This window comes from Erinaceus europaeus, chromosome 13 (genome assembly GCF_950295315.1).
Source record: "Erinaceus europaeus chromosome 13, mEriEur2.1, whole genome shotgun sequence".
Taxonomy (NCBI): domain Eukaryota; kingdom Metazoa; phylum Chordata; class Mammalia; order Eulipotyphla; family Erinaceidae; genus Erinaceus; species Erinaceus europaeus.
Window position 1 is genome coordinate 59,796,512 of NC_080174.1, and position 26,300 is coordinate 59,822,811.

Sequence of the window (26,300 nt, forward strand, 5' to 3'; positions counted from 1 at the left end):
CCTTCACTTTTGGGTGCACTTCACTTTTCGGGATCTGAGCTAGTCCTCTAAGGATCTGATTAAGGTAGAGGAACAAAAAAGACACCCTCTGTACAAGGGGTGCACAAAGGAAGGAAAAGGAGAAAGGACAAAGTTCTGCAAAGCAGGCCTTAGTCTAAATGTGTGCATGTGTGGGTGGGTGAAGGCTCATGCCCACCCTACCCATCCTGGTGGTGGTGGGAACCATAGGAGCTTTAGGTGCGAGAGACTGACACAGCTGTGGCCCAGCTCTATGTCAAGTCTCCAACCTTGCAGTGCCTTGACAGTGACGGCCAGAAAAGACACAGACCAGGAACTGTTTCTTCCGTGTTAGTGGCCCTTTGCCCATGTCACATCCACTAACTTCCCCATGGGGGTAGGGGTGGGGGAGGTCAATGCAGAGAGAGGGAACCAGAGTGGGGAGAAAGGTCCAGACTCAAGGGGTCTCTACTCCTTGTAGAGAGTATGGGGAGGGGAGACAAGAAGCTCTGTCCCAGGTTGAACGTCTCCTCCAAGAGCAACAGCAGCAGTGCCCTGGCTGTGGTGAAGTGAGTGGTGGGTCCTCTGGGACCAGCAGGCAGATGGGCAGTCAGGCAATCAGGATGGTCTCTTTTCAGGGGTCATCAGGTGCTCTACCTCCCGCATGAACCGCAGACACAACTCTTCCTGCCAGGGCAGAGCCACACACTGCACGGCCACAGGCAGCCCCACGCTCCCCTTCACGGCCTGCAGGAGACACAGGCATCAGGATGGGAGGCAGTGAGGTCAGACCCCCGCCCCCAGTCCAGGAGCCCCCTCAGTAAGAAGTCCTCCAGCCTGCCGTCTTTAGGGATCTGTGATCAGAAAGGCAGGAGTGCACATGCGCATGCTGTTCCCCCTCAGCAGCCACAGTCAAGGTGCGGGTGTGAGTCCTGAGGAAAAGAGGCTGGGTTAAAGGGGCCAGGCCCACAGCCTTACCTCCTTCCATATCTTGTCCCAGATATCCCCAAAGTAGCCCTGGTACTGGTCCATCTGGGCCTCATCCTCCTTGGTCACAGTGGTGACGGGCACCACCCCGGCGGGGAAATCCAGGCAGTTGAAAAGCAGAGTGTAGCTGACAGCACCTGAGACAAAGTACAAATAGCTGGGCCAGGAGGTGGCGCAATAGATAAGTTTTGGACTCTCAAGCATGAAGTTATGAGTTTGTTGCCGGGCGATGCATGTACCAGAGTTACACTCTGGTTCTCTTTCTAGTTCTCTCCTCCTACCCATCTCACTAATAAATAAATAAATAAATAAATAAATAAATAAATAAATAAATAAATAAATAAATAAAATCGGGGACTGGGGAGATAGCGTTTGTGGTTATGTAAAAAGCCTTCATGCCTAGGGCACCAAAAGTCTCAAGTTCAATCCCCAGCACCACCTTAACCCAGCTCAGCAGTGCTCTGGTAAAATAATTAATTAATATATGTACTCTATAAAAATTTTAAGTGACTAAAACAGACTAGGGGAACTTCAATGCCAATTACCCTTTCTGTAGTTCAGTTCTCTACCCTAAGAAATGGCAGCCTGCTGTCCCTACACACCCACCCCTCACTGCACCATCCCCCTTCCACAAAAGGTGAGGTTTCCTCCCAGAACTAAAACCTGAGTGGTGAAGATCAGGAGTCCAGATCCAGCACAGCTGAGAGGAGGGGGCTGGAGGGTATCTTTATCCATGTAGTTCCCCCAGCTAGAATACTATTCCTGTTTTCTTGGCTTATCCAAATCCCACCTAGGCTTCAAACGCCACTTTCCCAAACCAGAAACTCAAGAACGTGCAGGACAGGGAACTCATTCCCTCCTCGGAGTGCCTAATACAACTCCCTCCAAGGATGGGGTCCTCCACTAGAGGTAAAGCTCCACTCCACCCAGACCCCCAGGTTCCTATTTCTCCTCCCAGCAGCCCCGCTAGGTGCAGGGCAGACTTTATAGACAAGAAGGGATGGGTGGGTATCACAGGCATTGTGGGGAAGCAGGCTCACCTGTGGCCCTGCCTGGGGCATTCAGGTTGGGAGCAGGGCCCAGCATGGGGGTGAGCAACACATCCAGGTCCAGTGCTTTCCACTGGGCAATGACAGAGTTGCGGTACTCCTAGGGAAGAATACCAGAACCCCCAGGTAGAGCACTCGGGCCCAGCCTACCACACGCACTGTCTAGTGCAGACAGTGTGGCTGGGGTGTTGCTGGACCCAGCACTCGTCCCTGGACCTGAACTGAGCCATGATAGGAAGGAGGTCACTGGGGCATACTGGCATGACGGCTTATAGGGGACATCAGTTACTCCACCTCCCATAGGAACCACCAACACCATCCTTCCTGCTAGAGAAAAGCTTCACAATGCCAAGCCACACAGAGAAGCTCCAGGGCAGGAACCCAGGCTGCCTGGGCCCCAAAGGCAGGCAGCTGGGAAAATGTGGGTGAAGAGGCCCCAGTGGAAGATGCCCTTTTCAACTCCCACCCACTACTACACTCTTCTCTAATCTAAGGACTCCAATCTCACCTCAAACTCATGATGCAGTTCCCAAAGCTTTCCAGCCGACCTGAGTAGAGGGAATAAGGTTACTGACCATGTGGATCCTAGCCATGGGGCTTAACAAGAGTAGAGCCCTCCTCTTAGCATCACCCAGGTCTCATTCATCCACGGGCCCTACTCATCTCCATCAGAGCTCTGAGAAGGAAGTAGTACAGCATGGAAATTCCAATTTCTATAGGCCTGCTGAGTCAGGGACAGACCAGGCCTAATTCCTGGCTACCCTTAGAACACAGGAGAGGCCAGAGCTGTCAGAGACCCTATATGTCTGGTGGTGAGAGAAGGAGCAGGTGCAGCAAGATGTCAAGGACTAACAATGGAGTCAATTATGCCCTGTATTTCCTGCTCAAGCCACTGGGGGCTAGGCAGGACCCAGCGCAGCTTAGCTCTAGCAATAACAGCCCACATGGGTTCCTCATCATTCCCCTCTTCCTTGCCCCCCACCAATTACTTCTTTCCACCCATGCCTCAACTAGACCTATCTCCTCACCCTTTCCAGCCCATTATTTCCCTCACGTATTTGCTCCTTAGCCAGATCTGAGCTCTGCTAAGAAGTCAAAGTCCAGAGGGTTAAGTGCAGGTGGCGCAAAGCGCAAGGACCGGCCTAAGGATCCTGGTTCAAGCCCCCGGCTCCCCACCTGCAGGGGAGTCACTTCACAGGTGGTGAAGCAGGTCTGTAGGTATCTATCTTTCTCCCCCCTCTCTGTCTTCCCCTCCTCTCTCCATTTCTCTCCTAACAATGAAGACATCAATAACAACAACAACAATAAAAAACAAGGGCAACAAAAGGGAAAATAAATAAATATCAAAAAAAAAAAAAAAAGAAGTCAAAGTCACACTAGAAGACCTGTCACCCTATCTAAGTCTCGTCTTTTCTTGTCAGAAATCACTTGAATCTGAAATGAGATTCTGAAAGAGGGGGGCAGGCATCAGGGCATGGGAAATATTACCGAGACTTCATGTTTCGGAGAAAGGCTGCCATCCGTGGGAGCTGTAGAAAGGCAAGATCATGAACTCAGCACAGGGCCAAATGCAGGCAACAGACCTCTTCTGGCCAAGCTGTTTGTGCCTCCTCTGGCTGCCCCTCTTCATCCTGCCCAGGAACCAGGTCAGCACCCCTTTTATTGGTAGCATGCAGGCTGGGAAGGAAGGGAGGGTCTGGGTAGGGGCTGGAGAGAAGAGGCCATGCCTAGCCCAAAGCAAAAAAGTGCAAGAGAGACAGGAGAGCCCCACAAGTTCCCTCCAAGCCCTTTGACTCCTGTGGCTTCACTCACCACAGGCCTTAACAGGAAACTTAGCAGTCCTTTAAGCCAGTTGGGCAGCTTCAAAATTAAGATCAGTTCCCCCAAACAGGGGTCCACAAAGTCACCTTTGCTGGGAGACAAAGGGGTTATTCCAGGCACTCTCACCCAGGCACCCCTGCAGGCTTGCCCCCCCCCCATCACTACTTACTACTCAGTGACCCTATCTACCTCCTCCCCAGATTACAATAACCACTGGCCTCCCCTTGCAAACTTGTGACTTGTTTCTGCTGATCCTTTGGGAGGGCCTGGGAACCACCTGACACCCACTGGAGTTCCTCAGAGCACAACTCTGTGTCTCCCTCCCAGGTAAATTCAGCTTGGGGCTCTAAGGAGGAAGGGGAGCAATCCCTGGCCAGGACTCAATACTGAGGTGTCCCTCCATTGATGTTGACATCAGCCTGGGTGTTGCAGAGTGCTTCCTCCCAGAGGCTTAACTAGAGCCTGTGGCTCTAGATCTCAGAGAAAGGTCTCAGGTGGCAGTTGTGGGCCTCAGTCCCAGGACCAGAGTGAGGGGGCAGCCCCTTCTACTGAAGCCTAGTGCACACTCAGTTCCTAGGGAAAGTCCAGGCAGCCCAGGCACCTCACTAGGAAGTGTCTGCACAGGCCTGTCTTCTGACTCTGTCAACCTTTAAGGATCAAAACCCTGCATGCAAAACCAGCTTCCCTAAACATGAGCTCCCTCTCTGTCTACCCCTCCTCTCTCCATTTCTCTCTGTCCTATCCAACAACGATGACATCAATAGTAACCACAACGACAAAACAACAAGGACAACAAAAGGGAATAAGTAAATTTAAAAAAATTAAAAGGGTTCGATCCAGTGGCCAGGTGCACCTGGTTGAGCATACATGTTACAGTTCTCAAGCTTGATCTGGGTTCAAGTCCCAAGCTTCATAAGTGGTGAAACAGTGCTGCAGGTATCTCTTTCTCTCATTTCAATTTCTCTGTCTCTATCATATATATATATATATTAAAGGGCTTTATCCAGCAGTCAGGGAGTCAGGGAGGTGGCTTAGCAACATAGCATATGCCTTGTATCAGAAGGCCCTGGGATCAGTCTGTGATACTGCATGTGATGGAGCAGTGCTCTGGTTTCTTTCTCTACTTTTCAACTCTCTCTCTCTCTCTCTCTCTCTCTCTGTAAAACTGATTAGACCCAGGGTCAAGTCCTGGCATCATATGGGAGGTGCTATGACATCAGAGAAAGTTACAGGGTTCCCCAGTCTCTCTCTCTCCCTCTCCCTCTCCCTCTCTCTCTCTCATTTCTGAATAAAAGGAAAAGTGATGAAATCACACATGTTCAAGTAGCAACACACACAGTACATATCTAATCTAACCCACCCACTTTAAAGAAAACGGAAATCCAGTTCAAAAGGGAAAGGTGCGGCTCAAGTCGGAAGAGATTGAAATCACAGACCCCTCCCTCCTGCTGAGATGGTGCCCTTGTTGTCCAATCTGCCAATCAGACAGCCTACTCCTAACCCATTTCCTTCCTCCCAGCAAGCTCAGCTCAAGGCCACACCATAGATTCTCAGTCCAGTCTCACCCTGAGCTGTACTTTTCTTTTTTTTTTCTTTTTATTTATCTATTTTCCCTTTGGTTGCTCTTGTTTTTTTATTGTTGTTGTAGTCATTGATGTCGTTGTTGTTAGATAGGACAGAGAGAAATGGAGAGAGGAGAGGAAGACAGAGGGGGAGAGAAAGACACCTACAGACCTGCTTCACCGCCTGTGAAGCAACTCCCCTGCAGGTGGGGAGCCAGCGGCTCGAACCGGGATCCTTAAGCCAGGCTTGCGCTTTGTGCCATGTGCGCTTAAAATGCTGTGCTTTTCTAAACTCCACACACCACCACCACCATCACCACCACCAACAACAACTCATCAGGGCATCTTTGAGCTCAATCTGTACAGATGAAGGGGCTGCAAAGCCCCTGTCCCCAGAATGCGCAGACCTCCCAGTCCAACTGAGGTCCTCCTCCCATTTTCCTGCAGAATTTCCCTTTGGTAAGGGAAGGTGTCACAGTACCCAGATGCTCTCCTTGACTTTGCCCATCTCCCAGATCCCGACAGACCCCAAAGGCCAACATCACTCACAAGTTCTGTAGGAAGCTGTAGCCACCATCACTGAATAGCCCACTTGGTGATAGGGTCTCCAGAGCAAAGGGTATATTGTTTGGCAGGAAGGGTATCAGCTGTAGGAATTAAGGTGTGTAAGACACATGCCCCAGTCTTAGAGACCCTTGGTGTTCAAGGCCCCTGTGCTGCCCAGGAAGCCTTGAGAATGGGCAGGGCAGCCCCTGCCCTCACTAGAGCCACAACAGGGTCCTATTAGACCAGGACAGCTCCTTGTAAAATGCACACATGCGGCAACTGGGTGTCAGTGCACCTGGTTGAGCACTCATGCTACAATGTGCAAGGACCCAGATTCAAGCCCCATCCCCCACCTGCAGGGGAGAAGCTTCACAAGTGACAAAGTAGTACTGCAGCTGTCTCTCTCTCTCCCTATCTCCCCCTTTCCTCTCCACTTCTATCTCTATCCAATAAGCAAATAAATGAAATATTAAAAAACGAAAGAAGATGCACATGAGAGAAGTCTGGAGCCTGCTGTCTCAAATGAGCATACCAACACCCACCAAGCCACCATCTTAGTGTCCCAGGAGCCTCTGGGTGACTGTGAGGTCCTCTCAATGAAGTGCTTATGCATTTCCAGCATGGGTCTGAATTGACCACCAGTCCTTCCTCAACACTCCCTAGCAGCCCTCTATATGTTGGGGTCACAGGGACACAGTTCCATCCCCAACCACAAAATGGTCAGCATATGAGAACACCAAGGAGGGTGGTGGCTACAGGTGCCAGAAGGAGATAGCAAAGAGGTTTAAGCAACAGACTTTCATGCCTGCTGCTTGGAGTTCCCAGGTTCAACCCTTGGCACTGTCATAAGTTAGAGCTGAGCAGTACTCTCTGGTTCAAAGGATTTTCACAAAAGGAAGAGAAAAGGAAGCTGCCCTGAGGGAGGGCTCTGCAGCCATACCGTATGGCCAGCGGCCTCAAGACTCTTCTTGGTCTCCAGCACAGCCCGCTTCATGGCTGGGGTGGGCATAGTGTACTTGTCAGTCTCATAATAGCCCACACGCAGGGGCTGAGAGCTTCGGTAGACCTGGGGGCAAAACACAGGATGCTGAGTCAGGTCAGGAGAGGGTGACCCAGGATAGGGCTGCCAGAGATCAGAGAAACTGAGCAGCCCCAGACATGGCTGTAAGGTCAAAACTGACTTCCAGGAAGGTCAGCAGCTTCTACATCTGACCCTTTTATAAAAGCACTGACAATGATTGGGCAGACAGGCAGAACAATTCTCAGTGATCATTTGAGAATGAGAATTTCCACTAGTAATATAAGGAAGCTGAGGCTTCAGGACTAGATCGGGACAGAGGCCCATACTGATACTACGACATGCTCAAGGCCACTCAATGCAATGACAATGGCCCAGAACCCAGGTACCTGTCTCCTGAGCCAATGCTTCCCATTGTCAGCACCATGAATACAAGTCCTGGGCTGGGGAGATAGTACAGTGGTTATCCAAAAAGACGTTCATGCCTGAGGTTCTGGAGATCCCAGGTTCAATCCCCAATACCACCATAAGCCAAAGCTGAGCAGTGCCCTATATCTATCTATCCATATAGCTAAGAAAATAAAATATTTAAAAAAAAGAATACAAGTACTGGAATTATGGGATAATGCCCCAGGCCCCCAGACAGAAACCTCCTATCTTCTGTCTCTTAGAAAGCAGTTCATGAACCACTGGGTTTAGATAGAACATTCTCTTCTGTTGAGGAGGGGGAGCCATTGCACCCAGTCCAGATCTCCCACCTGCCAAGTACCACTGAGGCCCGTTGTTCTGCCCAGGAATTCTCAACCCATCTGTTCCAAGGTGCCTGGGACAGGATAAGGACAAGAGGCCAGGACAGAGAAGTGCCCAACTGCTGGGGAACAGAGCCTACCTTACACAACATACAGTCGTATGAACATGATGCTAATATCCCACTGTCTGCATCCATCTTCCTTGCCTACTCCTGGATGCTTTGCATATAAAGTAAAAAATAACATGGGCAGGAATGTAGCTTGGCAGGTAGAGCACAGGACTTACTTGCATGAAGGTCCCAAGTTCCATGCCTGCCCCAGTACCACATATGCCAGGGAGGTGCTCAGTTTCTCTCATTTAATATATTTTCTTTCCCCCCCCCCCTACTCTCATTTAATATATTTTCTATGTATATGGTGCCAGGGCTTCACACATGCATGATTCCACTGCTGCCAGGCTGGGCTTTTATTATTATTATTATTCTTTTTATTTCAGATATGGAGTGCAACAGAGATGAAAAGACACCAAAGTACTGTTGTTACAACATGGAACTTCCCTGGTGTCATGTGCTCCCATGTGACACTGGAGTTTGAACCTGGAACTTTGTGTATGGTAAGGTATGTACTCTACCAATCGGCCTTTCTCCCCATCCCAGATAAAGAAATCTTAAAGAAAAAAAAAAAAAACACTTCATTGGCAAGAGAGACGTTTCACCATGCAATGAGCATGACCCAGATCCAAATCTCAGCACCATATGGGAGGTGCTACGGCACAGGAGATAGCTCCAGGGTTGTGTATCTATTCTCTCCTTCTCTTTCCCTTCCTCCTCCTTTTACTAGAGCAGAGCACTATTCAGTTTTTGTTTATGGTGGTGCTGGAGGATTAAACTTGGAACCTCAGAGCCTCAGGCATGAAAGTCTCTTTGCATAACCACTAAGCATAACCATCTAGCTGAATGAAAAAGCAGCTGAGAGCAGTGGGGACCCCCTTGGCTGGGGGGAGGTGTATGGGGAAAGGGGAGGGGACATAGACACACACACACTCCATGCATTCTTGAAAGACCTACCAATTTTTCAGCAAAAATCTTTTTAAAATTTTTTTTATTATCTTTATTAATTTATTGGATAGAGACAGAGAGAAATTGAGAGGGGGAAGACAGAGACGAGACGGAGCGAGACAAAGAGATACCTACAGCTCTGCTTCACTATTTGTGAAGCTTTCCCCCTGCACGTGAGGACCCTTTCTCTCTCTATTTTTCTTTGTCTCTAGCCAAAGCCTTATTGTTATTTTATCCAGTAAAGTAAAAAATAAATATAATCTAAAAATGTTTTTTTAAAAAAGGGAGCTAAGGCTCTGTGGGGGCAGTACTCACCACAGAAAATGACAAACAGTCTGATCAACAGGCTATTTTGGGAAACCAGCTGCCCACAGAGCCCAGTTTTCTTTAAAGGGAAACAGCTCTGCTTTCTATCCTTAACTTAATCCTTAACTCACTCAGCTTACATGCCAAGCATCCTACTGGAGGCTTAGACTATGGCAACATTTCCTATGATCTGAGGGCTAAACACAGACTAGGAACAATTGTTTTCAGACCTGCAAGTGACTACTGTTTCTCAGTACCATTAGCAGAGGCAGGGGCTAGAAGAGACTCCCCCAGTTCAGCCAGTAGTTTTTAAAAGTTTGAGGGTCTCCAGATACAGGCAAGGGCTCCACCTGGTGGCTATCTGTGAAACAGCAGCTGATGATAGGAAATCTACTCCCGACTGAGGAACACAAGTGACTTTTTTTTTTCCTATTTTATTTGAGAGAGGGAAATAGAGAGGGAGAGAGAAACAGAGACATCTGAAGATCTGCTTCACCACTTGTGAAGTGTACTCCCCTACCCCCACAGGTGAGGCACAGGGGCTCGAACCCAGGTCCTTGGGAATGATAATGTCTAGACTTAACCAGGTGTGCCACTGCCTGGTCCCCACAAATGAGAATTGAAACTACCCTCATCCAGCCCAGCCGGCCCTGCTCACCTCCTCCTTGAAAGGCAAAGGGGGCACAGAGGGGTCCAAGCGGAACATGTCTTCACATAGCAGAGCTCTCATGCACAGCGCCAGGCTCTCCACATCTCGGGCCATAGGGCCGACTGAGAGCTGAACTGTGGGGCAGGGAGAGAAGGAAGAGAGACCACCTGGCCCCAGTAGGCTCTGGGGCTGGGTCATCTCCAGGATGTGGTAGCTCAGATCTCAAGCACTCTGAGCACCGAACAACAGCCCAAGGAGGAAGGGGCAAAGGGTTATCAGGCAGACCCTGCCCCTCACCCTCCAGGTCGGGGAGCCCTGAACCTCACCTGCCACCTGTCCGTAGACACAGCCCTTCAGGCCACTCTTACTGGATGAGAAAGACAAGGTTTTGGTAAAAACAAAATGGCCACCCTCTGCCCAGCCCCACAGCCACCCAGCAATCCAGTGGGACTGTGATACTGCCTCTCAGTAGAAGCCCAGGCCGAATCATAAAGACTTAAGAGATAGGTAAGAGGCAGGGAGTCAGGCGGTAGGTAGCACAGTGGGTTAAGCACACGTGGCACAAGCGCAAGGACCAGCGTAAGGATCCCGGTTCGAGCCCCTGGCTCTCCACCTGCAGGGGAGTCGCTTCACAAGCGGTGAAGAAGGTCTGCAGGTGTGTCTCTCTCTCCCCCTCTCTGTCTACGCCTCCTCTCTCCATTTCTCTCTGTCCTATCCAACAACGACGACATCGATAACAACAATAATAACTACAACAACAATGAAAAACAGCCAGGGCAACAAAAGGGAAAATAAATTTAAAATATATTTTAAAAATTTGAAAAAAAAAAAAAAAAAGAGGTAGGTAAGAAGGAGTCAGGCAATAGTGCAGCAGGTTAAGCACACATGGCGCGAAGTGCAAGGACCAGCTAAGGATCCCGATTCGAGCCCCCACCTCAGGGGAGTCACTTCACAGGCGGTGAAGCAGGTCTGTAGATGACTATCTTTCTCTCCCCCTCTGTCTACCCTCCTTTCTCCATTTCTCTCTGTCCTATCCAACAACATCAGTAACAACAACAATAATAACTACAACAACAATAAAAACAAGGGCAACAAAAGAGAAATAAATATATTTTTAAAAAATTTTAAAAAGAGATGCTGCCCAGTATTTATTTCTGAATAAATAACTTAATCTAGTAGGGAAAAGCAGAGAGGGAACCTAGTGTGGTGTCCAGCAAGCTAGGCAGCTAGGCCAGTATCACAGCAAGAGAGCCGAGGACTCCCTCCACCCCTACACACACCATACCTGAGGCGGTTCCCTGTGGGCTTGAGGCCACAGATGCCACAGAAGGAGGAAGGAAAGCGGATACTGCCTCCGATGTCTGTGCCCAGGCCAAGCGGGGAGCCTCCAGCTCCGATGAGCGCTCCTTCACCTCCAGAGGAGCCACCTGGGCTCTTGGAGGACCTCCAAGGGTTCAGGGTCCGGCCAAACAGGGGGTTACTACAATCAAAGCTGGAGGAAGCAGGAACAGGTCAGTCCACACCAGGCTGTCACCAATGGCCCTGCCCCCAGCCCACACCTGAGACCCAACCTGAGCATGGACTGGGGGACGTTGGTGTGCACGAAGGGCACGGCACCCTGCAACTTCAGCACCTGCACCACCACGCTGTCACATTTTGCCGGTATTCCCTCATTGATGCTCAAGCCCAGCGTTGAGTCCTGGCCCTGGGAGGGATGGGCACCAAGAAGTGAGTGGCTGATGGACCAGGAGTTGTTCAAAACCATGGGCCCCACACTGTCTCCTCACAGGCCAGGCCAAGCACACTATGCCGTCCATGAAAGGCTTCTGGGAGATCAGGGATGTGGCTCAGTGGTAGAACACAAGTCGTATGTGCATGGAACCCTGGGTTCAATTCTTGGCACCACATAAAAACAAAAAAGATAGAGCTGAGTTTCCAGGTGTCATCAGGATGCTGGCCAGACTTCCCTGGATTGAAGACCCCACCAATATGTCCTGGAGCTCAGCTTCCCCAGAGACCCACCCTACTAGGGAAAGAGAGAGGCAGACTGGGAGTATGGACCGACCAATCAACGCCCATGTTCAGCGGGGAAGCAATTACAGAAGCCAGACCTTCTACCTTCTGCAACCCACAATGACCCTGGGTCCATGCTCCCAGAGGGATAGAGAATGGGAAAGCTATTGGAGGAGGGGGTGGGATATGGAGATCTGGTGGTGGGAATTGTGTGGAGTTGTACCCCTCCTACCCTATGGTTGTGTTAATTAATCCTTTCTTAAATAAAATAAATAAATAAATAAATAAATAAATAAATAAATAAATAAATAAAAAAGATGGAGCTGAGTGGTGGCACACCTTATTGAGTGCACACATAATCATGCGCAGGGACCCAGGTTTGAGTCCTTGCTCCCCACCTGCAAAGGAGAAATTTCAGGAGTAGTGAAACAGGTCTGCAGGTGTCTCTCTTTTTTTCTCCCTATCTCCTCCTCTCCCATCTCAATTTTTATCTGTCCTCTCTAATTGGAAAAAAAAAATGAGCACTAGGAGTGGTGGATTCATAGTGCCAGCACTGAGCCCCAACAATAACCACGGTGGCAATAAAAATATGAATAGATGGGGGGCCAGGTGGTGGTGCACCTGGTGGAACACATGTTACAATGTGCAAGGACCCAGGTTCAAACCCTTGTTCCCTACCTGCAAGAGGAAAGCTTTGCAAGTGGTGAAACAGGACTGCATATGTTTTTCTGTCTCTCTCCCTATCATTCCCTTCCCACTCAATTTCTGGCTGTCTCTATCCAATAAAAAAAGATAATAATAAAAATATGAATAAATAATAAACAAAAGGATGTGGCCTGGAATTCATGCAGTGAATTAAGTGTTGGACTCATAAGCATGAGGTCTTGACTTCGATCTCCAGCATCAAATGCTTTTCTATATATATAAATAAATAGTGTACTTTAATTTTTTAAATTTCTTTATTGGGGAATTAATGTTTTACAGTAAATACAATAGTTTCTACATGCATATATAAATAGTGTATTTTAATTTTTAAAGAAAAATCAAATAAAATATTGTAAATGATAAAGAAATACCTTCATGTCTCCATCTCATTTAAAAAGAAGAGGAAGAGGGGAGGGAGAAAGAAAAGAAGAATCTCTTTTTCAAATGTAATTTCTAGGGGCCAGGGAAATAAGCAAAAAGGTGTTCATTCATGAGTATGGGATGATCTCACTCTCAGGCAGAAGTTGAAAAACAAGATCAGAAGAGAAAACACAAGTAGAACCTGAACTGGAATTGGCGTAAAAGACTCTGGGGTGGGGGGGTGGGGGGAAAATACAGGTCCAAGAAGGATGACAGAGGACCTAGCGGGGGTTGTATTGTTATATGGGAAAATTGAGAAATGTTATGCATGTACAAACAATTGTATTTACTGTCGAATGTAAAACATTAACTCCCCAATAAAGAATTTTTTTAAAAAGATGTTCATTCATAAGGCTCCAAAGTCCCAGGTTCAATCCCTTATACCACCAGAAGCAAAGCTGAGCAGTGCTCTGATAATAATAATAATAGTAATAAGAAGAAGAATAAGGGTCAGGTAACGGGGCACCCAGTTAAGCACACATAATACTAAGTGCAAGGAGCTGATTAGAGCCACCTGCAGCGGGGACACTTAAGGAGCAGTGAAGCAGGTTTTCAGGTATCTGGTTTTCTCTCTTCCTCTCTATCTCCCTCTCTTCTCTCAATTTTTCTCTGTCCTGTTGAATAAACTATTTTTAAAAAAGAAAGAAAAAGAAAAGGAAAAGGGAAAAAAATGTCCACCGGGAGTGGCAGATTCTTAGTGCTGGCACTGGCACGGAGCCCCATCAATAAGCCTGGAGGTAAAAAAAATAAAATAAAATAAGAGGAGGAGGAGAAACGTCATTTCTAAAGCTGCAGAACTGGCTGGTGGTAACGGTGAGTCAGGACCCAGTTTCCACACAGGTCATACCTTGTAGCTGAAGCACTCCTTGAGGCTCACGGGGACACCGTAGAGCAGACCCTTCCTTGGGGCCTGTGACAGCTGAGTTTCACAGTCTGCCAGGTAGGTGGTCACACAGTTAGTCCCTTTGTTCACTTCCCAGGCCTGGAAGAGGGAGAAATAGATACATAGCAGAGTGAAGGTATCTTTCTTTCTTCCTTTCTTCCTCTCTTTCTTTTAATGGTAGTAAAATATACATGACAAGAAATCAATTTTAAAGTAAAGAAAGAGTAGCCAGCATTATTGGCCAGAAGCAGGAGCACAGAGGTAACATGGGGCCCAGCACCCACCTCACTTGGAACACCTAGCCCCAACCCATTGGCAACCTCTAGCCTTTCACCTCAAGATGGTGAGAGAGTGCTCCAGAAGCCAGGTGACAATAGGGGCAGCAGGGTCAAGCTGGGAGCAGGGTTACCCTAGGTCCCTGTCCCTCTTCTCCAAAGCCACAGTTCTGCTGGGTGGGGTAGATGAAAACCAGACAGCAGCAGTCCCCCACCTCCCAGAGTCAGGTATGCTCGCCCACACCTGCCTGGGCCACCGGTTCTCCCCATCTGTCTCTTGTTTCACACTGATAGCACTTGCTCAGAGGCAAGACTACTCCTAGTCCTGGAAATAGTTGAGAAAATTGGGTGTGGGTCTTATTGCCACACTTCACTGGCACCTGAAGTTTACGTCAGGATACCTGAGACTTGAGGAAGAGGAGAGGTCCATGCATAGACTGAATGCTCTCTAATGGGTGTTTAAGAAGGGCTGGAACCAGGATATTGAAATGGAAACAGTAACTACACCTGCTGAGATCATGCATGTTCTCTCAGTGCACCCAGCCCACAGGGCTCCAGCCCTTTCTCCATACACTCTCTCTCCTCTCACACTTCTGCCAAAGATACCCATCTTTTATCTGCTTAGTGCTCTTTCAAGAAACTTCATTCAGTTAACACTCACAAAACAGAGTTCCTTCTGTCTTTCATTTCAAGAATCCTTCTTGAACATTCACTATATGAAGACAGTGTTCAGTAGAAAATACAACCTGGCACGTGGCACAAAGCGCAAGGACCAGCATAAGGATCCTGGTTCGAGCTCCCGGCTCCCCACCTGCAGGGGAACTGCTTCACAAGCAGTGAAGCAGGTCTGCAGGTGTCTATCTTTCTTTCCCACTTCTGTCATCCCCTCCTCTCTCTATTTCTCTCTGTCCTATCCAACTACAACAACATCAATAACAACAAAAATAACTACAACAATAAAACAACAAGGGCAACAAAAGGGAAAATAAATAAATATTAAAACATTTTTTTTAATTTGTGAAACTCTCAAATTACTAATTTAAAAAAAAGGATACCTCTATGTTCATAGCTGCTTTTATTCACAATAGCCAGAGTGGAAGTGGCCTAAATGCTCATTAACAGATGACTGGATAATGAAACTATGGGATATATACTACATGGAATATTACTCAGCAATCAGAAAGATGATATTATGTCATATGAGACAAAATGGATGGAACTGGAGGTGACTGTGCTAGTGAAATAAGTAAAAAGATGAAAGACAACTACTGCTAAATGGTTTCACTCATATGTGGAATCTAGGGATTTGATTCATATGAACTTGTATTTTAAAAAATGCACAGAAGCAAGCAAACTGTTTTTAAGACTCTAAAATTAGGGAGCCAGGCAGTGTCACACATAGTTGAGCACACATGTTACAATGCCCTTGCCCAGGTTCAAGCCCCTGGTTCCCACCTGCAAGAGGAAAGCTTCACAATTCACCAAGCAGGGCTGCAGTCATATCTATCTATCTATCTCTATCTCCCCCTGCCTTGATTTCTTTCTATCTGTACCTTAAAAAGAAAAAAGGCTTTGTGAAAATTATGATGGTTATCTTTGGGAGGGTGGAGACAGAACTCTGGTGGTTATCAGATACAGCAGGTCCTTGAGAGGCAAAGCCCCTGGGACTGTGAGCAGAAGGCTGGCAAAGCAGGCTTTCTGTGTGCCCCTGACCTTTCTCTTAGGGTGATTGGAGAAAGCTGAGAAAATGATAAAGACTTTGCAGACTCTCTGGGAAAATGATAATTGTCTAACTACATTCTTCTTCTTCTTCTAGCGTTTGCCCTTCTTCCGTAGCCAGTCAACAGCATCAGGTTGAGCCTGATGTAAAGTTTCGAGACCTCCTTTGAATCTGGAGAGGTGGCAGTCGTTGACTATGTGGGTCATAGTCTGTCTGTAGCTGCAGGGGCAGTTTGGGTCGTCTCTGGCTCCCCAGCGATGGAACCTAGCAGCGCACCAGCCATGGCCTGTTCAATAGCGATTGAGGAGGGCCCAATCATAACGTGCTAGGTCAAAGCCGGGTTGACGCTTGCAGGGGTCTGTGATGATGTGTTTGTTCTTTACCTCAGCTGACTGCCAACTCTGTTTCCAAGAGACTGGAACAGAGAAGTTCAGTGTAGGCATAGGGGACCAGATTGGGTGACGAGACGTCAAGCGTTGGACAGGGTGGGTGAAGATATCCGCGTATATTGGCAGGTCCCGTCGAGCGTAGACGTGGGAAATGAACTTAGATGATGCCGCATCCAGACGAATATCTGGCGGGGCGATGTTGCTAAGAACTGGCAGCCATGGAACCGGGGTGGAACGGATGGTTCCTGAAATTATCCTCATGGAGGAATATAATTTGGAATCGACCAAGTGGACATGGGGGCTACGGAACCATACTGGGGCACAGTATTCTGCAGTGGAATAGCATAATGCCAGAGAGGATAATCGTAGTGTGGAAGCGCTCGCGCCCCATGAGGAGCTGGCCAGTCTTGCAATGATGTTATTCCTCGCACCCACCTTTGCTGCAGTTTTTATGAGATGTTCGTGAAATGACAGAGTGCGATCGAGAGTAACGCCAAGATAGACTGGCTGGGCTTCATGCCGGATTCTCGTATCGCCAAGCTGCACATTAAGCTCACGCGAGGCCGAGGCATGGTGTAGATGGAAAACAGATGATACCGTTTTTGCAGTGCTAGGGATTAGTCGCCATTTTTTACAGTAATCAGATATCAGAGACATGTCTTTCCGTGAGTGTTTCCTCGAGGATGTCGAACTTTGATGCCTGAGTTGCACAGCAGATGTTATCGGCGTAGATGAACTTCCTTGAAGAAGTTTCTGGGAGGTCATTGATGTAAATATTAAATAGCGTAGGAGCCAGAACAGAGCCCTGGGGGAGGCCACTTGAGACAAGTCTCCATCTGCTAGACTTGTCACCCAGATGCACCTGGAATCTTCTGTTTTGGAGAAGAAACGATATAGTGTTGGCCACCCATGGAGGCAGGCATCTTGAGATCTTGACTAGGAGACCACAGTGCCAGACCGTGTCATAGGCTGCTGTGAGATCAACAAAGACAGCACCCGTCTTTAAATTCTTCTGGAATCCATTTTCAATGTAAGTTGAGAGGGCCAGGGCTTGTTCGCAGGTAGATCTTCCTGGGCAGAAACCAGCTTGGGCGGGTGATAGGAATTTCTCTGTAAGATGAGAAATACGTGACAGAAGCAGCCTCTCAAGGAGTTTGTAACACACGGAGAGGAGAGAAATTGGTCTATAGCTGGCGGCCAGTGTTGGGTCTTTCTTTGGTTTCAAAACCGCTATAATCTTCGCACGACGCCATACTTTGCGCGTAGACTCAGATTCCAAGATGTGGGACAGGAATGAAGCGAGCCACTTCTTTGCCGCGGGACCCAGGTTAAGAATGAGTTCTGGGGTGATGTTATCATAGCCTGCAGCTGTTCCTGGTTTAACCGTCTTCAAAGCGTCTTCCAGTTCAGACAGTGTAAAGGGAGAGAGTTTTGGAGATGGACAAGATAACCGGAAGTGGGATGACCACTCATGGGAAATTTCTCTTTTCCAGACTGGGTCGATTTTAGCACGTCCAACTTGAGTTAGGTGACTGGCCACTGAGTTTGGAGATACGGGAGGATGGGAGACGGGAGGGGGTTGGCTACCGGGATGCACTGGATCGACCTTCCCGTGGTGCATCCCGTGAGTACCCATTCATTGGGGAAACTGACGATCCTTCCTAGCCGACTGAATCCACATGGATCCCAGTCACTTTCAAAGCCAGCAACAAGCAGCTCCTGACAGCTTTCAAGCTGTTGGTCCTGCTCTTCGAGTCCTCCAACTTAATGTTGAGGGGCTGTCCTTTGCCAAACGCGTTTTTATTGGTCAATTGGCGATACAGCATCAGGCAGATGTTATCTGCCTACAAGAAACACATATAGCAGTCGATGAAGCTGCTCGATTCACCATCAGTGGATTCGATTTAATATGCTATAATCTCCATCCTAAACACGGCCGAGCCATCTACGCCAAATCGTGTCTTGCGGACATTTACCATACGGCCTCTTCGACCTTCTACGACTCCATTACTATTGGGACTATTCAGCTCGTCAACATATATAAGCCTCCCAGTGCCTCATGGGATAATGAGGTCCTGCCTAGCCCGAATCACCCAGCTGTTTACGTTAGAGACTTTAATAGTCATCACCAAGACTAGGGATATTCCTCCACTCGTGCTGACGGCTCTATCTTAGCCAACTGGGCTTCAGCGAATGACCTCTCCCTATTATACGATCCCAAACAGCCAGGCTCTTTTCACAGTGCTAGATGGAATAAAGACTCGTCACCCGACCTGTGCTGGATTAGCACAGTCAACGGCCAAGCCTTTCCCGCTACGAGACAAGTTCTCAAGATCTTCCCCCGCACAGTCATCACCGCCCAGCTATCATCCACATTGGTCTCCAGCTCCCACTGATTCTGTGCTCGGAGAAACTAAGATGGAACTTTCGGAAAGCAAACTGGCGTCTGTTCAGTGATCTTACCAACAAATCTATTCCTGCAATTCCAATTAACTCTATCCCCTCTGAAGATTCCTACAGGCGCTTCCGCCAAGCCATCTTCAAAGCAGCTTCCCAAGCCATTCCTCATGGGAGACGTGCTAACTATACGCCTTGTCTTGATGCTGAATGCGAGCAACTACTAAAGCAGTATGATGAGTCGGGCGACCCGATGTGGCTGACCATCTCATTGCCTCCCTGGATGCAGCACGCCAAGCCCGCTGGCAACAACTCATGGAAAGTCTGAACTTCACCCACTCAAATAGGAAGGCCTGGAAGCTTCTTCACAGACTGGGTCTAACTACATGAACTTCTGCCTCAACTTTATCTTGCTCATGTTTTGAGAAACTGTACTTTACTTATGCACCTAGATTATATTTTAAGAAACCTTATGCAGAGCCAGTATAATTAAGCTTCTTGCTGTGTGTTATAAAAGGACTGTGAGAAAATAAATCTGCATGCTCAGTTAATGAAGTGGGGCCCTCCGATGCCATTACACTGTCTTCTTTCTTTTCTCAATCTTAGCGCCCTCTCCAGGTACTACTGTTCCTGGTTGGCAGGCTCTGACCAGAAGTGGTGGGTGCAGTATAGAGCTATACCCAACCACTATCAGTCACAAATTAAAAAAAAAAAAAAAAAAAAGAAGAAGAAAGAAAAGAACAGGGGTGGGTAGATAGCATAATGGTTATGCAAAGAGACTCTCATGCCTGAGGTTCCAAAGTCCCAGGTTCAATCCCCTGCACCACCATAAGCCAGAGCTGAGCAGTGCTCTGGTAAAAAAAAAATAAAATAAAATAAAGGAAAAGGCTTCCAGCTAAAGATGCTGCAGAATGAGCAGGTACAGACCATAGCAGGTCAGTGGTACCAGGGTACCACCAGCCAGTGAACTGCTGATGCCCTGAGATTCAGAGAGAGAATACTGGCAACAGCAGAGGATCCAAATCTGAAGAACCACAGCCTCAAGTGGGCATCCAGCCAGGAGGCAGGTGCTTAGCCATGGAGAGAGACAGTGGTAAAGGGCCAGGGCAGCAGAAGTGAGGTGGGGACAAACAGAGCTATGGGAAGGGAACAGACTAGAGTTGGTGAATAAAGGGAAAAGGGGGTGGAGTTAGAAAAGTTTTCACTAGGGTCAAGGTGGTGGTGCACCTGAATAAGTGCATATGTTACAATGTGCAAGGACCCTAGTTCGAGCCCCTGGTCCCCACCTGTAGGGTGAAAGCTTTGTGAATGGACAGCCATTACTGCAGGTGTCTCTCTCTCTCTCCCTCTTTATCTCCCCCTGCTCTCTCAATTTCTGGCTGTCCCTATCCAATAAATAAAGACAATATAAATTTTAAATAAATGGGAAGTTGGGCAGTAGCACAGCAGGTTAAGCGAACGTGGTGCAAAGTGCAAGGACCAGCGTTAAGGATCCCGGTTTGAGCCCCCGTCTCCCTACCTGCAGAGGAGTCACTTCACAAGTGGTGAAGCAGGTCTGCAGGTGTCTGTCTTTCTCTCCCCCTCTTTCTTCCCCTCCTCTCTCCATTTCTCTCTGTCCTATCCAACACGACGACAACAATAACAACAATGATAAACAAGGGCAACAAAAGGGAAAACAAATAAATAAATATTAAAAAAATAAAAATTTAAATAAATGAAGGCTAAGAAAGAGACAGAGAGAGAGAGAGAGAAAGTTTGCACCGAAAGTCAGGTCTCTGGCCAAGACAGAACACTGAATTCCACTCCCCCACCCCCAGTGCACCCCAGCCCCCCACACCCCCATTCACACAGCCATCTGGTTCCTTCCCCCGTGACAGCCCCCAGCACTGTGGCTGCCCCATGGCCCTCAACCCAGCTAGCCCTGGGCCAGGTTTATCCCCAGCCTGCGCAGCACATGTGTGGGGGAAAGTGCCACTTACCTTGCCCACATAGGTGAATAGTGCAGCCTCAGGAGATAGCTCTCCGCTGTGTAATTTCTGTACTAGCTGAGGCAGGGGCAGGGCCAGCAGTGCCTCTGAGTCCAGGTCTGGATTCTGGGGAGACACTTCGAATCAGTCCCCCCATTCTTCAGGCTCATACCCTGCAGCCCGCCCCCACACCTACCCAAGCAGATGTGGACTGTCAGACAGCAAGATTCAAGACAGACAGGTCCACCCAAGGCTCTGGCACCAGAAACCTGGGAAAGTGGCCAGTCTGGGCAAACTCTGTCACCTGTGAATAGTGCAGACAACCCCTTGTAGAAGCTGGATAGAAGAGGTACCCAGGGAGAGAGCAGGCCCACATTGATTTTCTTTTCCTTGTCATTTATTAATGAGACAGAGAGGCAGACAGAACCAGTTATCACTCTGGCGTACGTGATGTCAGGGTCTAAACTTGGGGCATCAGGCTTGAGAGTTCAGTACTTTACTGATCCACCTGATTATTAAAAATCTCTAAATGATTACTCCTGCAGTGCTCAGTGCCATGAACTCTATGATTTCATAAGCTCTATTGCGCAGAGGAAGAAACTAAGTTCAAATCATGGGTAGTGTAAGAAGATAATGTCAAACAATAGGACTGACTCAGATAGGATGCGCAAGCCTCTCTGAAGAAGTTTATTTCAGCTGTGATTTGAAGAATGAAAAGTCGCCAGGTGTGGGGACAGAGAGATGCTCCCTGAGGTCCCTCTGCAATAAATCTTCATATGGAGAGAGAGAGAGAGAGAGAGAGAAGGCAGAGTGAAAGAGAGACCACCGCACCAAAATCTCCTTCAGTGTGTTGGGAGCCAGACTTGAACCTGGGTTGCTCACAAGGCAAAAACAGCACAATATCCAAGTAAACTATTTCACCAGCTCCCTGTGGTCCCTCTCTGGGTGCCTCTTCTGTCTCTGACACTGAGAGAACTGGAAACAGTTGAGGAAAATGGGTGTTGGGTCTTGTTGCCATACTCAGGCACATGAAATCTGTCTCAAGCCCTATCAGGGTTCAGGAAGGAAAGACACTCCTGCAAAACCAAAATTCTCTCTTGTGGATGATGAAAAAGGACAAGGACTTTATCTGGGACATTGATAGGGAAGCTTTCACACCAGGCTCTCCACCTTTTCGGCTTCCTCACCCTTCTCACAGACTGACTCAATTGAGCTCAGTCCTACCCTCTGAGGTCTGTTCCCCATGTTCCATGGTTCCTTCTCTGTGTACTCTGCAATAATGTGATCTAAAAGAAACATTTCAGTGGCCTAGAAGGTGTCACAGCAGGTACAGCACCAGACTCAGGAGCATGAGGTCCCAAGTTCATCCTCATTGAACTCTTGTTCAAGCCTCAGTGATGACAAAAGGAGGAGGAGGAAAGAAATAAAGAGAGAGGAAGGAAAGATAAATGGGAGGGAGAAAGAAAGGGAGGAAGGAAGGGAGGGAGGGAGGAGGGAAGGAAGGAAGGGAGGGAGGAAGGAAGGAAGGGAGGGAGGAAGGGAGGGAGGGAGGGAGGGAGGGAGGGAGGAAGGAACGCTTCAGAGAGCTTTCAGGCTGGGGAATGAGACAAATCTTTCCACATGCTGCCTTGACAAATACCAGATTCTACAATGACAGAGACCCTTCTATTCTGTGATCTCACCCTATGTTTCTCTTCATCTGGTTGTTGATTTATATCCTTTATTATCCTTTATTTTAAAAAAGAAAGAATAACTAAAGGGGGCAGGTGATGGTACACCCAGTTAAGCACACACATTACCATGTGCAAGGACCCAGGGTTGAACCATCTCTCCTCACTCACAGGAAGGAAGTTTCACAAGTGAAGAGGCCTGCAGATGTCTCTCTTCCTCCCTATCTTCCTCTACCCTTTAAATCTCTGTCTTATCTAATTAAATAAATAAAAAAATAAAAATGGCTACCATTTTTAGGTGTGGTAGAATTGTCATGCAGGCTCCAAGTCCCAATGATAATTATGCTGGTAGCAATAAAAAAAAAAAAAAAAAAAAAAGGAAGAAAAAGAGAGAGCAAGCAGACTTGGAATGGTGAACCCTAAACCTGAGGAATTTAATGCTGTTTCCAGGTAGATAGTACCAGAATTGCACTGAATTCTCAAAAACCCGCCTGATGTCAGAGTTGTCTGTTGGTATAAGAAAGTCTTCAAAAGCCAGTTAGAATTGGATCCAGAAATCCATAGCACAACCTTTAATCAGAGAAGGCAGTGTTAAAGTAGAACACAGGGCACAACCAGGGCTCCTCCTCCTCCCTCCTACCTACGCCCAGCCAGTCACCAAGTTCCCTAAGTAGCTCTGGAAAATAGGTCTCTCTCCATTTCTTCTACCAAGACTTTTGTTGGTGCTCATCCTTTCTTTCCTAAGGACCATCTCATGGATTGCCCTGCCCAAGCCTTGCCACTCTCATCCAGCCTTCCTGCTAGACACTACAAAGCCCAACCAGACCCAGCTTCCCCATCACTCCACAAGCCCAGAGCAGGTCCCAGGAGTGCTTCCAGGCAGTTGTCCTGTTGGACTTCTCTGTACCCCCTCCAAGTCACTGCCCACTCATAGTCACCACCACCATCACCACCCCCCAGAGCTGAGTACACTCCACACAACCTTTCAGCTCCAGCTTCAACATCAGGAACAATCCGCCCCTTCTGTTGGTTTGCTAAAATAATACAACACTCCTTTGAGTTCTTCTTTTTTTTTCCCCAATAATGTAAAGAACTGCAATGGGGAAAAATGGATTTATGTTATTCTCCCCACACACACACACACACACACTAATCCCTGGTGATAGATTTTTCTTGTAAGATACACAAACAAAAAGTGAAAACAGTCCCTCCATTTCTAGGACCACTCTGTGGCAGCCTCCCTTCTGAGAAGGAATCCACAAGAAACTTTCTGATGAAATATTACAGGAGAAAAATGTGGTGGTCAGGGAAGTTGCTCAGGGGTAGAGCACAGGACTTATATGCATGGGGTTCTATCTCTGGCACTGCACATGCCAGAGTGATGCTTTGAATCTCTCTCTCTCTCTCTCTCAATAAACATCTAAAAAGGAAAGGAAGAAACAGAGAGAGACAGAGAATGGGAGGGGGATCAGGTAGTAGAGCATCTGGGTTCAAGCCTTCGGTCCCCATTTTCACAAGTTATGAAGCAGTGCTGTGTGTGTGTGTGTGTGTGTGTGTGTGTGTGTGTGTGTGTGTGTGTGTGTGTGTGTCCCTCTCCTCTCTATCACCTCCTTCCCTCTCAAGTTTTCTCTGTCTCTATGCAAAAAAAGAAAGATAAAAGAGGGAAGTGGGAAAAAATGGCCTCCAGGAGTGGTGCATTTGTAGTACAAGGCACCAAGCCCCAGCAATTACCCTGATGAAAAAAAAAAAAAAAAGAAGGAAGAAAACTACTTTTCCTTACCTTGCTAAAAGGCACCCACAAAATCCCTGAGTATATCAACTAGGAGCTATCAGCAAGTTCCCTTCCATTCTCAACTTTATTTATTTACTTATTAATTTATAAGAGATATGGGGGGCAGGGATGGAACTTGGGACCTCAGTGTTGCAAGTTTCCTCTGTTCTTCCATGTTGGCAGTGGACAACACAATCTATAACAGATGCTTTAAATCTTTAGCTAGTTTTTTAAGCACTTGAGAAATTTTTTCTTTCACAAGACACCAAAGTCTGTGCTTCTGAGAGGCAATTCCATGAATACAGGAAACTGAATATGTAGGGAGCAGGCAGGAGAGCAGACAAGCAACCTCTAACCAAGTGTGTGAGTTTCTTTCAGGGAGGGAAATCTTAACTACTGCTGAATTACTGTCCCAACTTATCTGTCTCTTTTTTCTCCTTCTGAAAAACCTGCTGTCCCAATTTCAGGCATCCTGTATTGTTCTTCATGTCTCTTTTATTTTCCCACATTTTTCTACCTCTTGCATTTTGTTTTAAGACACCACTTCCATGTGACCATGTAGGTCACTGATATTAGTCTCATCAATAACTATATTGTCCTTCAATGTCATCGGCTGAATTATTTCACTGGAAGTCAGGTTTGAGCAGGGAAGACAGTATAATGGTTATGCAATAGAGTGTTCATACCTTAGGGTGGGGGAAGCAGCATTATAGTTACACAAATAGATTCTCATGCCAGAGGCTTTGAAGTCCCAGGTTCAATTCCCCATACCACCATAAGCCAGAGCTGAGTAGTGCTTTGGTAAAATAAATAAATAAATAAAGTGTTCATGCCTGAGCTTCCAAAGCCCAAGATTTAATCCTCAGCATCACTATAAACCAGAGCTGAGCAGTGCGGAAGGAAAGGAAGGAAGGAAGGAAGGAAGGAAGGAAGGAAGGAAAGAAGGAAAGAAGGAAGGAAGGAAGGAAGGAAGGAAGGAAGGAAGGAAGGAAAGAAGGAAGGAAGGAAGGAAGGAAGGAAGGAAGGAAAGAAGGAAGGAAGGAAGGAAGGAAGGAAGGAAGGAAAGAAGGAAAGAAGGAAGGAAAGAAGGAAGGAAGGAAGGAAGGAAGGAAAGAAGGAAGGAAGGAAGGAAAGAAGGAAGGAAGGAAGGAAGGAAAGAAGGAAGGAAGGAAGGAAAGAAGGAAGGAAGGAAGGAAAGAAGGAAGGAAGGAAGGAAAGAAGGAAGGAAAGAAGGAAGGAAGGAAGGAAAGAAGGAAGGAAGGAAGGAAGGAAGGAAGGAAAGAAGGAAGGAAGGAAGGAAGGAAGGAAAGAAGGAAGGAAGGAAGGAAGGAAAGAAGGAAGGAAGGAAGGAAGGAAGGAAAGAAGGAAGGAAGGAAGGAAAGAAGGAAGGAAGGAAGGAAGGAAGGAAAGAAGGAAGGAAGGAAGGAAAGAAGGAAGGAAGGAAGGAAGGAAGGAAGGAAGGAAGGAAGGAAGGAAGGAAGGAAGGAAGGAAGGTTCGTTTAAGAATCCCAGGAGGTGGGGCAGTGGATAAAACATTGGGTTCTCAAGCATGAGGTCATGGATTTAATCCCCAGCATTCCATGTGCCAGAGTGATGCTCTGGTTCATTCTCTCTCTCTCTCTCCTTCCCTTTCATTAATAAATACATCTTGGGAGTCAGGCGGTAGCGCAGCAGCTTAAGTGCACCTGGCAGCAAAGCACAAGGACTAGAGGAAGGATCCCGGTTCAAGTCCCCAGCTCCCCACCTACAGGGGAGCCGCTTCACAAGCGGTGAAGTAGGTCTGCAGGTGTCTACCTTTCTCTCCCTCTCTGTCTTCCCCTCCTCTCTCCATTTCTCTCTGTCCTATCCAACAACAATGACATCAATAACAACAATAATAACTACGACAAGGACACCAAAAGGGAATAAATAAATAAATATTTAAATAAATAAATACATCTTAAAAAGAAAGAAAGAGGGGGAAGAAAATGAAAGAGAAGAGAAAAGAGAATAGGAGAGGAGAGGAGAGGAGAGGAGAGGAGAGGAGAGGAGAGGAGAGGAGAGGAGAGGAGAGGAGAGGAGAGGAGAAGAAGGAAGTCAAGTTTAAGATACACTTGGCATTCAACAATTTGTTTGGCTTTGTATCTTAACTCTCTTTTCAGCCTCCAGGTTCCGGATGCCAGCATGATGCCGACCAGACTTCCCTGGACTGAAGACCCCACCAATGTGTCCTGGAGCTCTGCTTCCCCAGAGACCCACCCTACTAGGGAGAGAGAGAGGCAGACTGGGAGTATGGATCAACTAGTCAAAGCCCATGTTCAGTGGGGAAGCAATTACAGAAGCCAGACTTTCCACCTTCTGCAACCCAC

General features: G+C 47.6%; 1 protein-coding gene across 2 annotated transcripts in view; it reads right to left on the reverse strand.

Moving 5' to 3' along the window:
• Positions 1-332: 332 nt before the first annotated feature.
• The window catches only part of LOC103112008 (fatty-acid amide hydrolase 1), a 31,550-nt gene continuing 5,582 nt past the window's right edge, over positions 333-26,300 (reverse strand). The window contains exons 2-15 of one of the 2 annotated variants that reach the window (XM_007521366.3): positions 20,524-20,637; positions 13,728-13,862; positions 11,314-11,447; positions 11,028-11,234; positions 10,069-10,109; positions 9,752-9,876; positions 6,903-7,028; positions 5,966-6,063; positions 3,846-3,945; positions 3,522-3,562; positions 2,542-2,581; positions 2,025-2,133; positions 976-1,121; positions 333-744 (exon numbers count right to left, since the gene is read on the reverse strand). In XM_007521366.3, coding sequence (XP_007521428.1) covers positions 616-744; positions 976-1,121; positions 2,025-2,133; positions 2,542-2,581; positions 3,522-3,562; positions 3,846-3,945; positions 5,966-6,063; positions 6,903-7,028; positions 9,752-9,876; positions 10,069-10,109; positions 11,028-11,234; positions 11,314-11,447; positions 13,728-13,862; positions 20,524-20,637 — 1,545 coding nt within the window. In that variant the 3' untranslated portion in view covers positions 333-615. The remainder of the gene's footprint in view (positions 745-975; positions 1,122-2,024; positions 2,134-2,541; positions 2,582-3,521; positions 3,563-3,845; positions 3,946-5,965; positions 6,064-6,902; positions 7,029-9,751; positions 9,877-10,068; positions 10,110-11,027; positions 11,235-11,313; positions 11,448-13,727; positions 13,863-20,523; positions 20,638-26,300) is intronic. The other variant, XM_060205955.1, reaches the window with a different exon arrangement.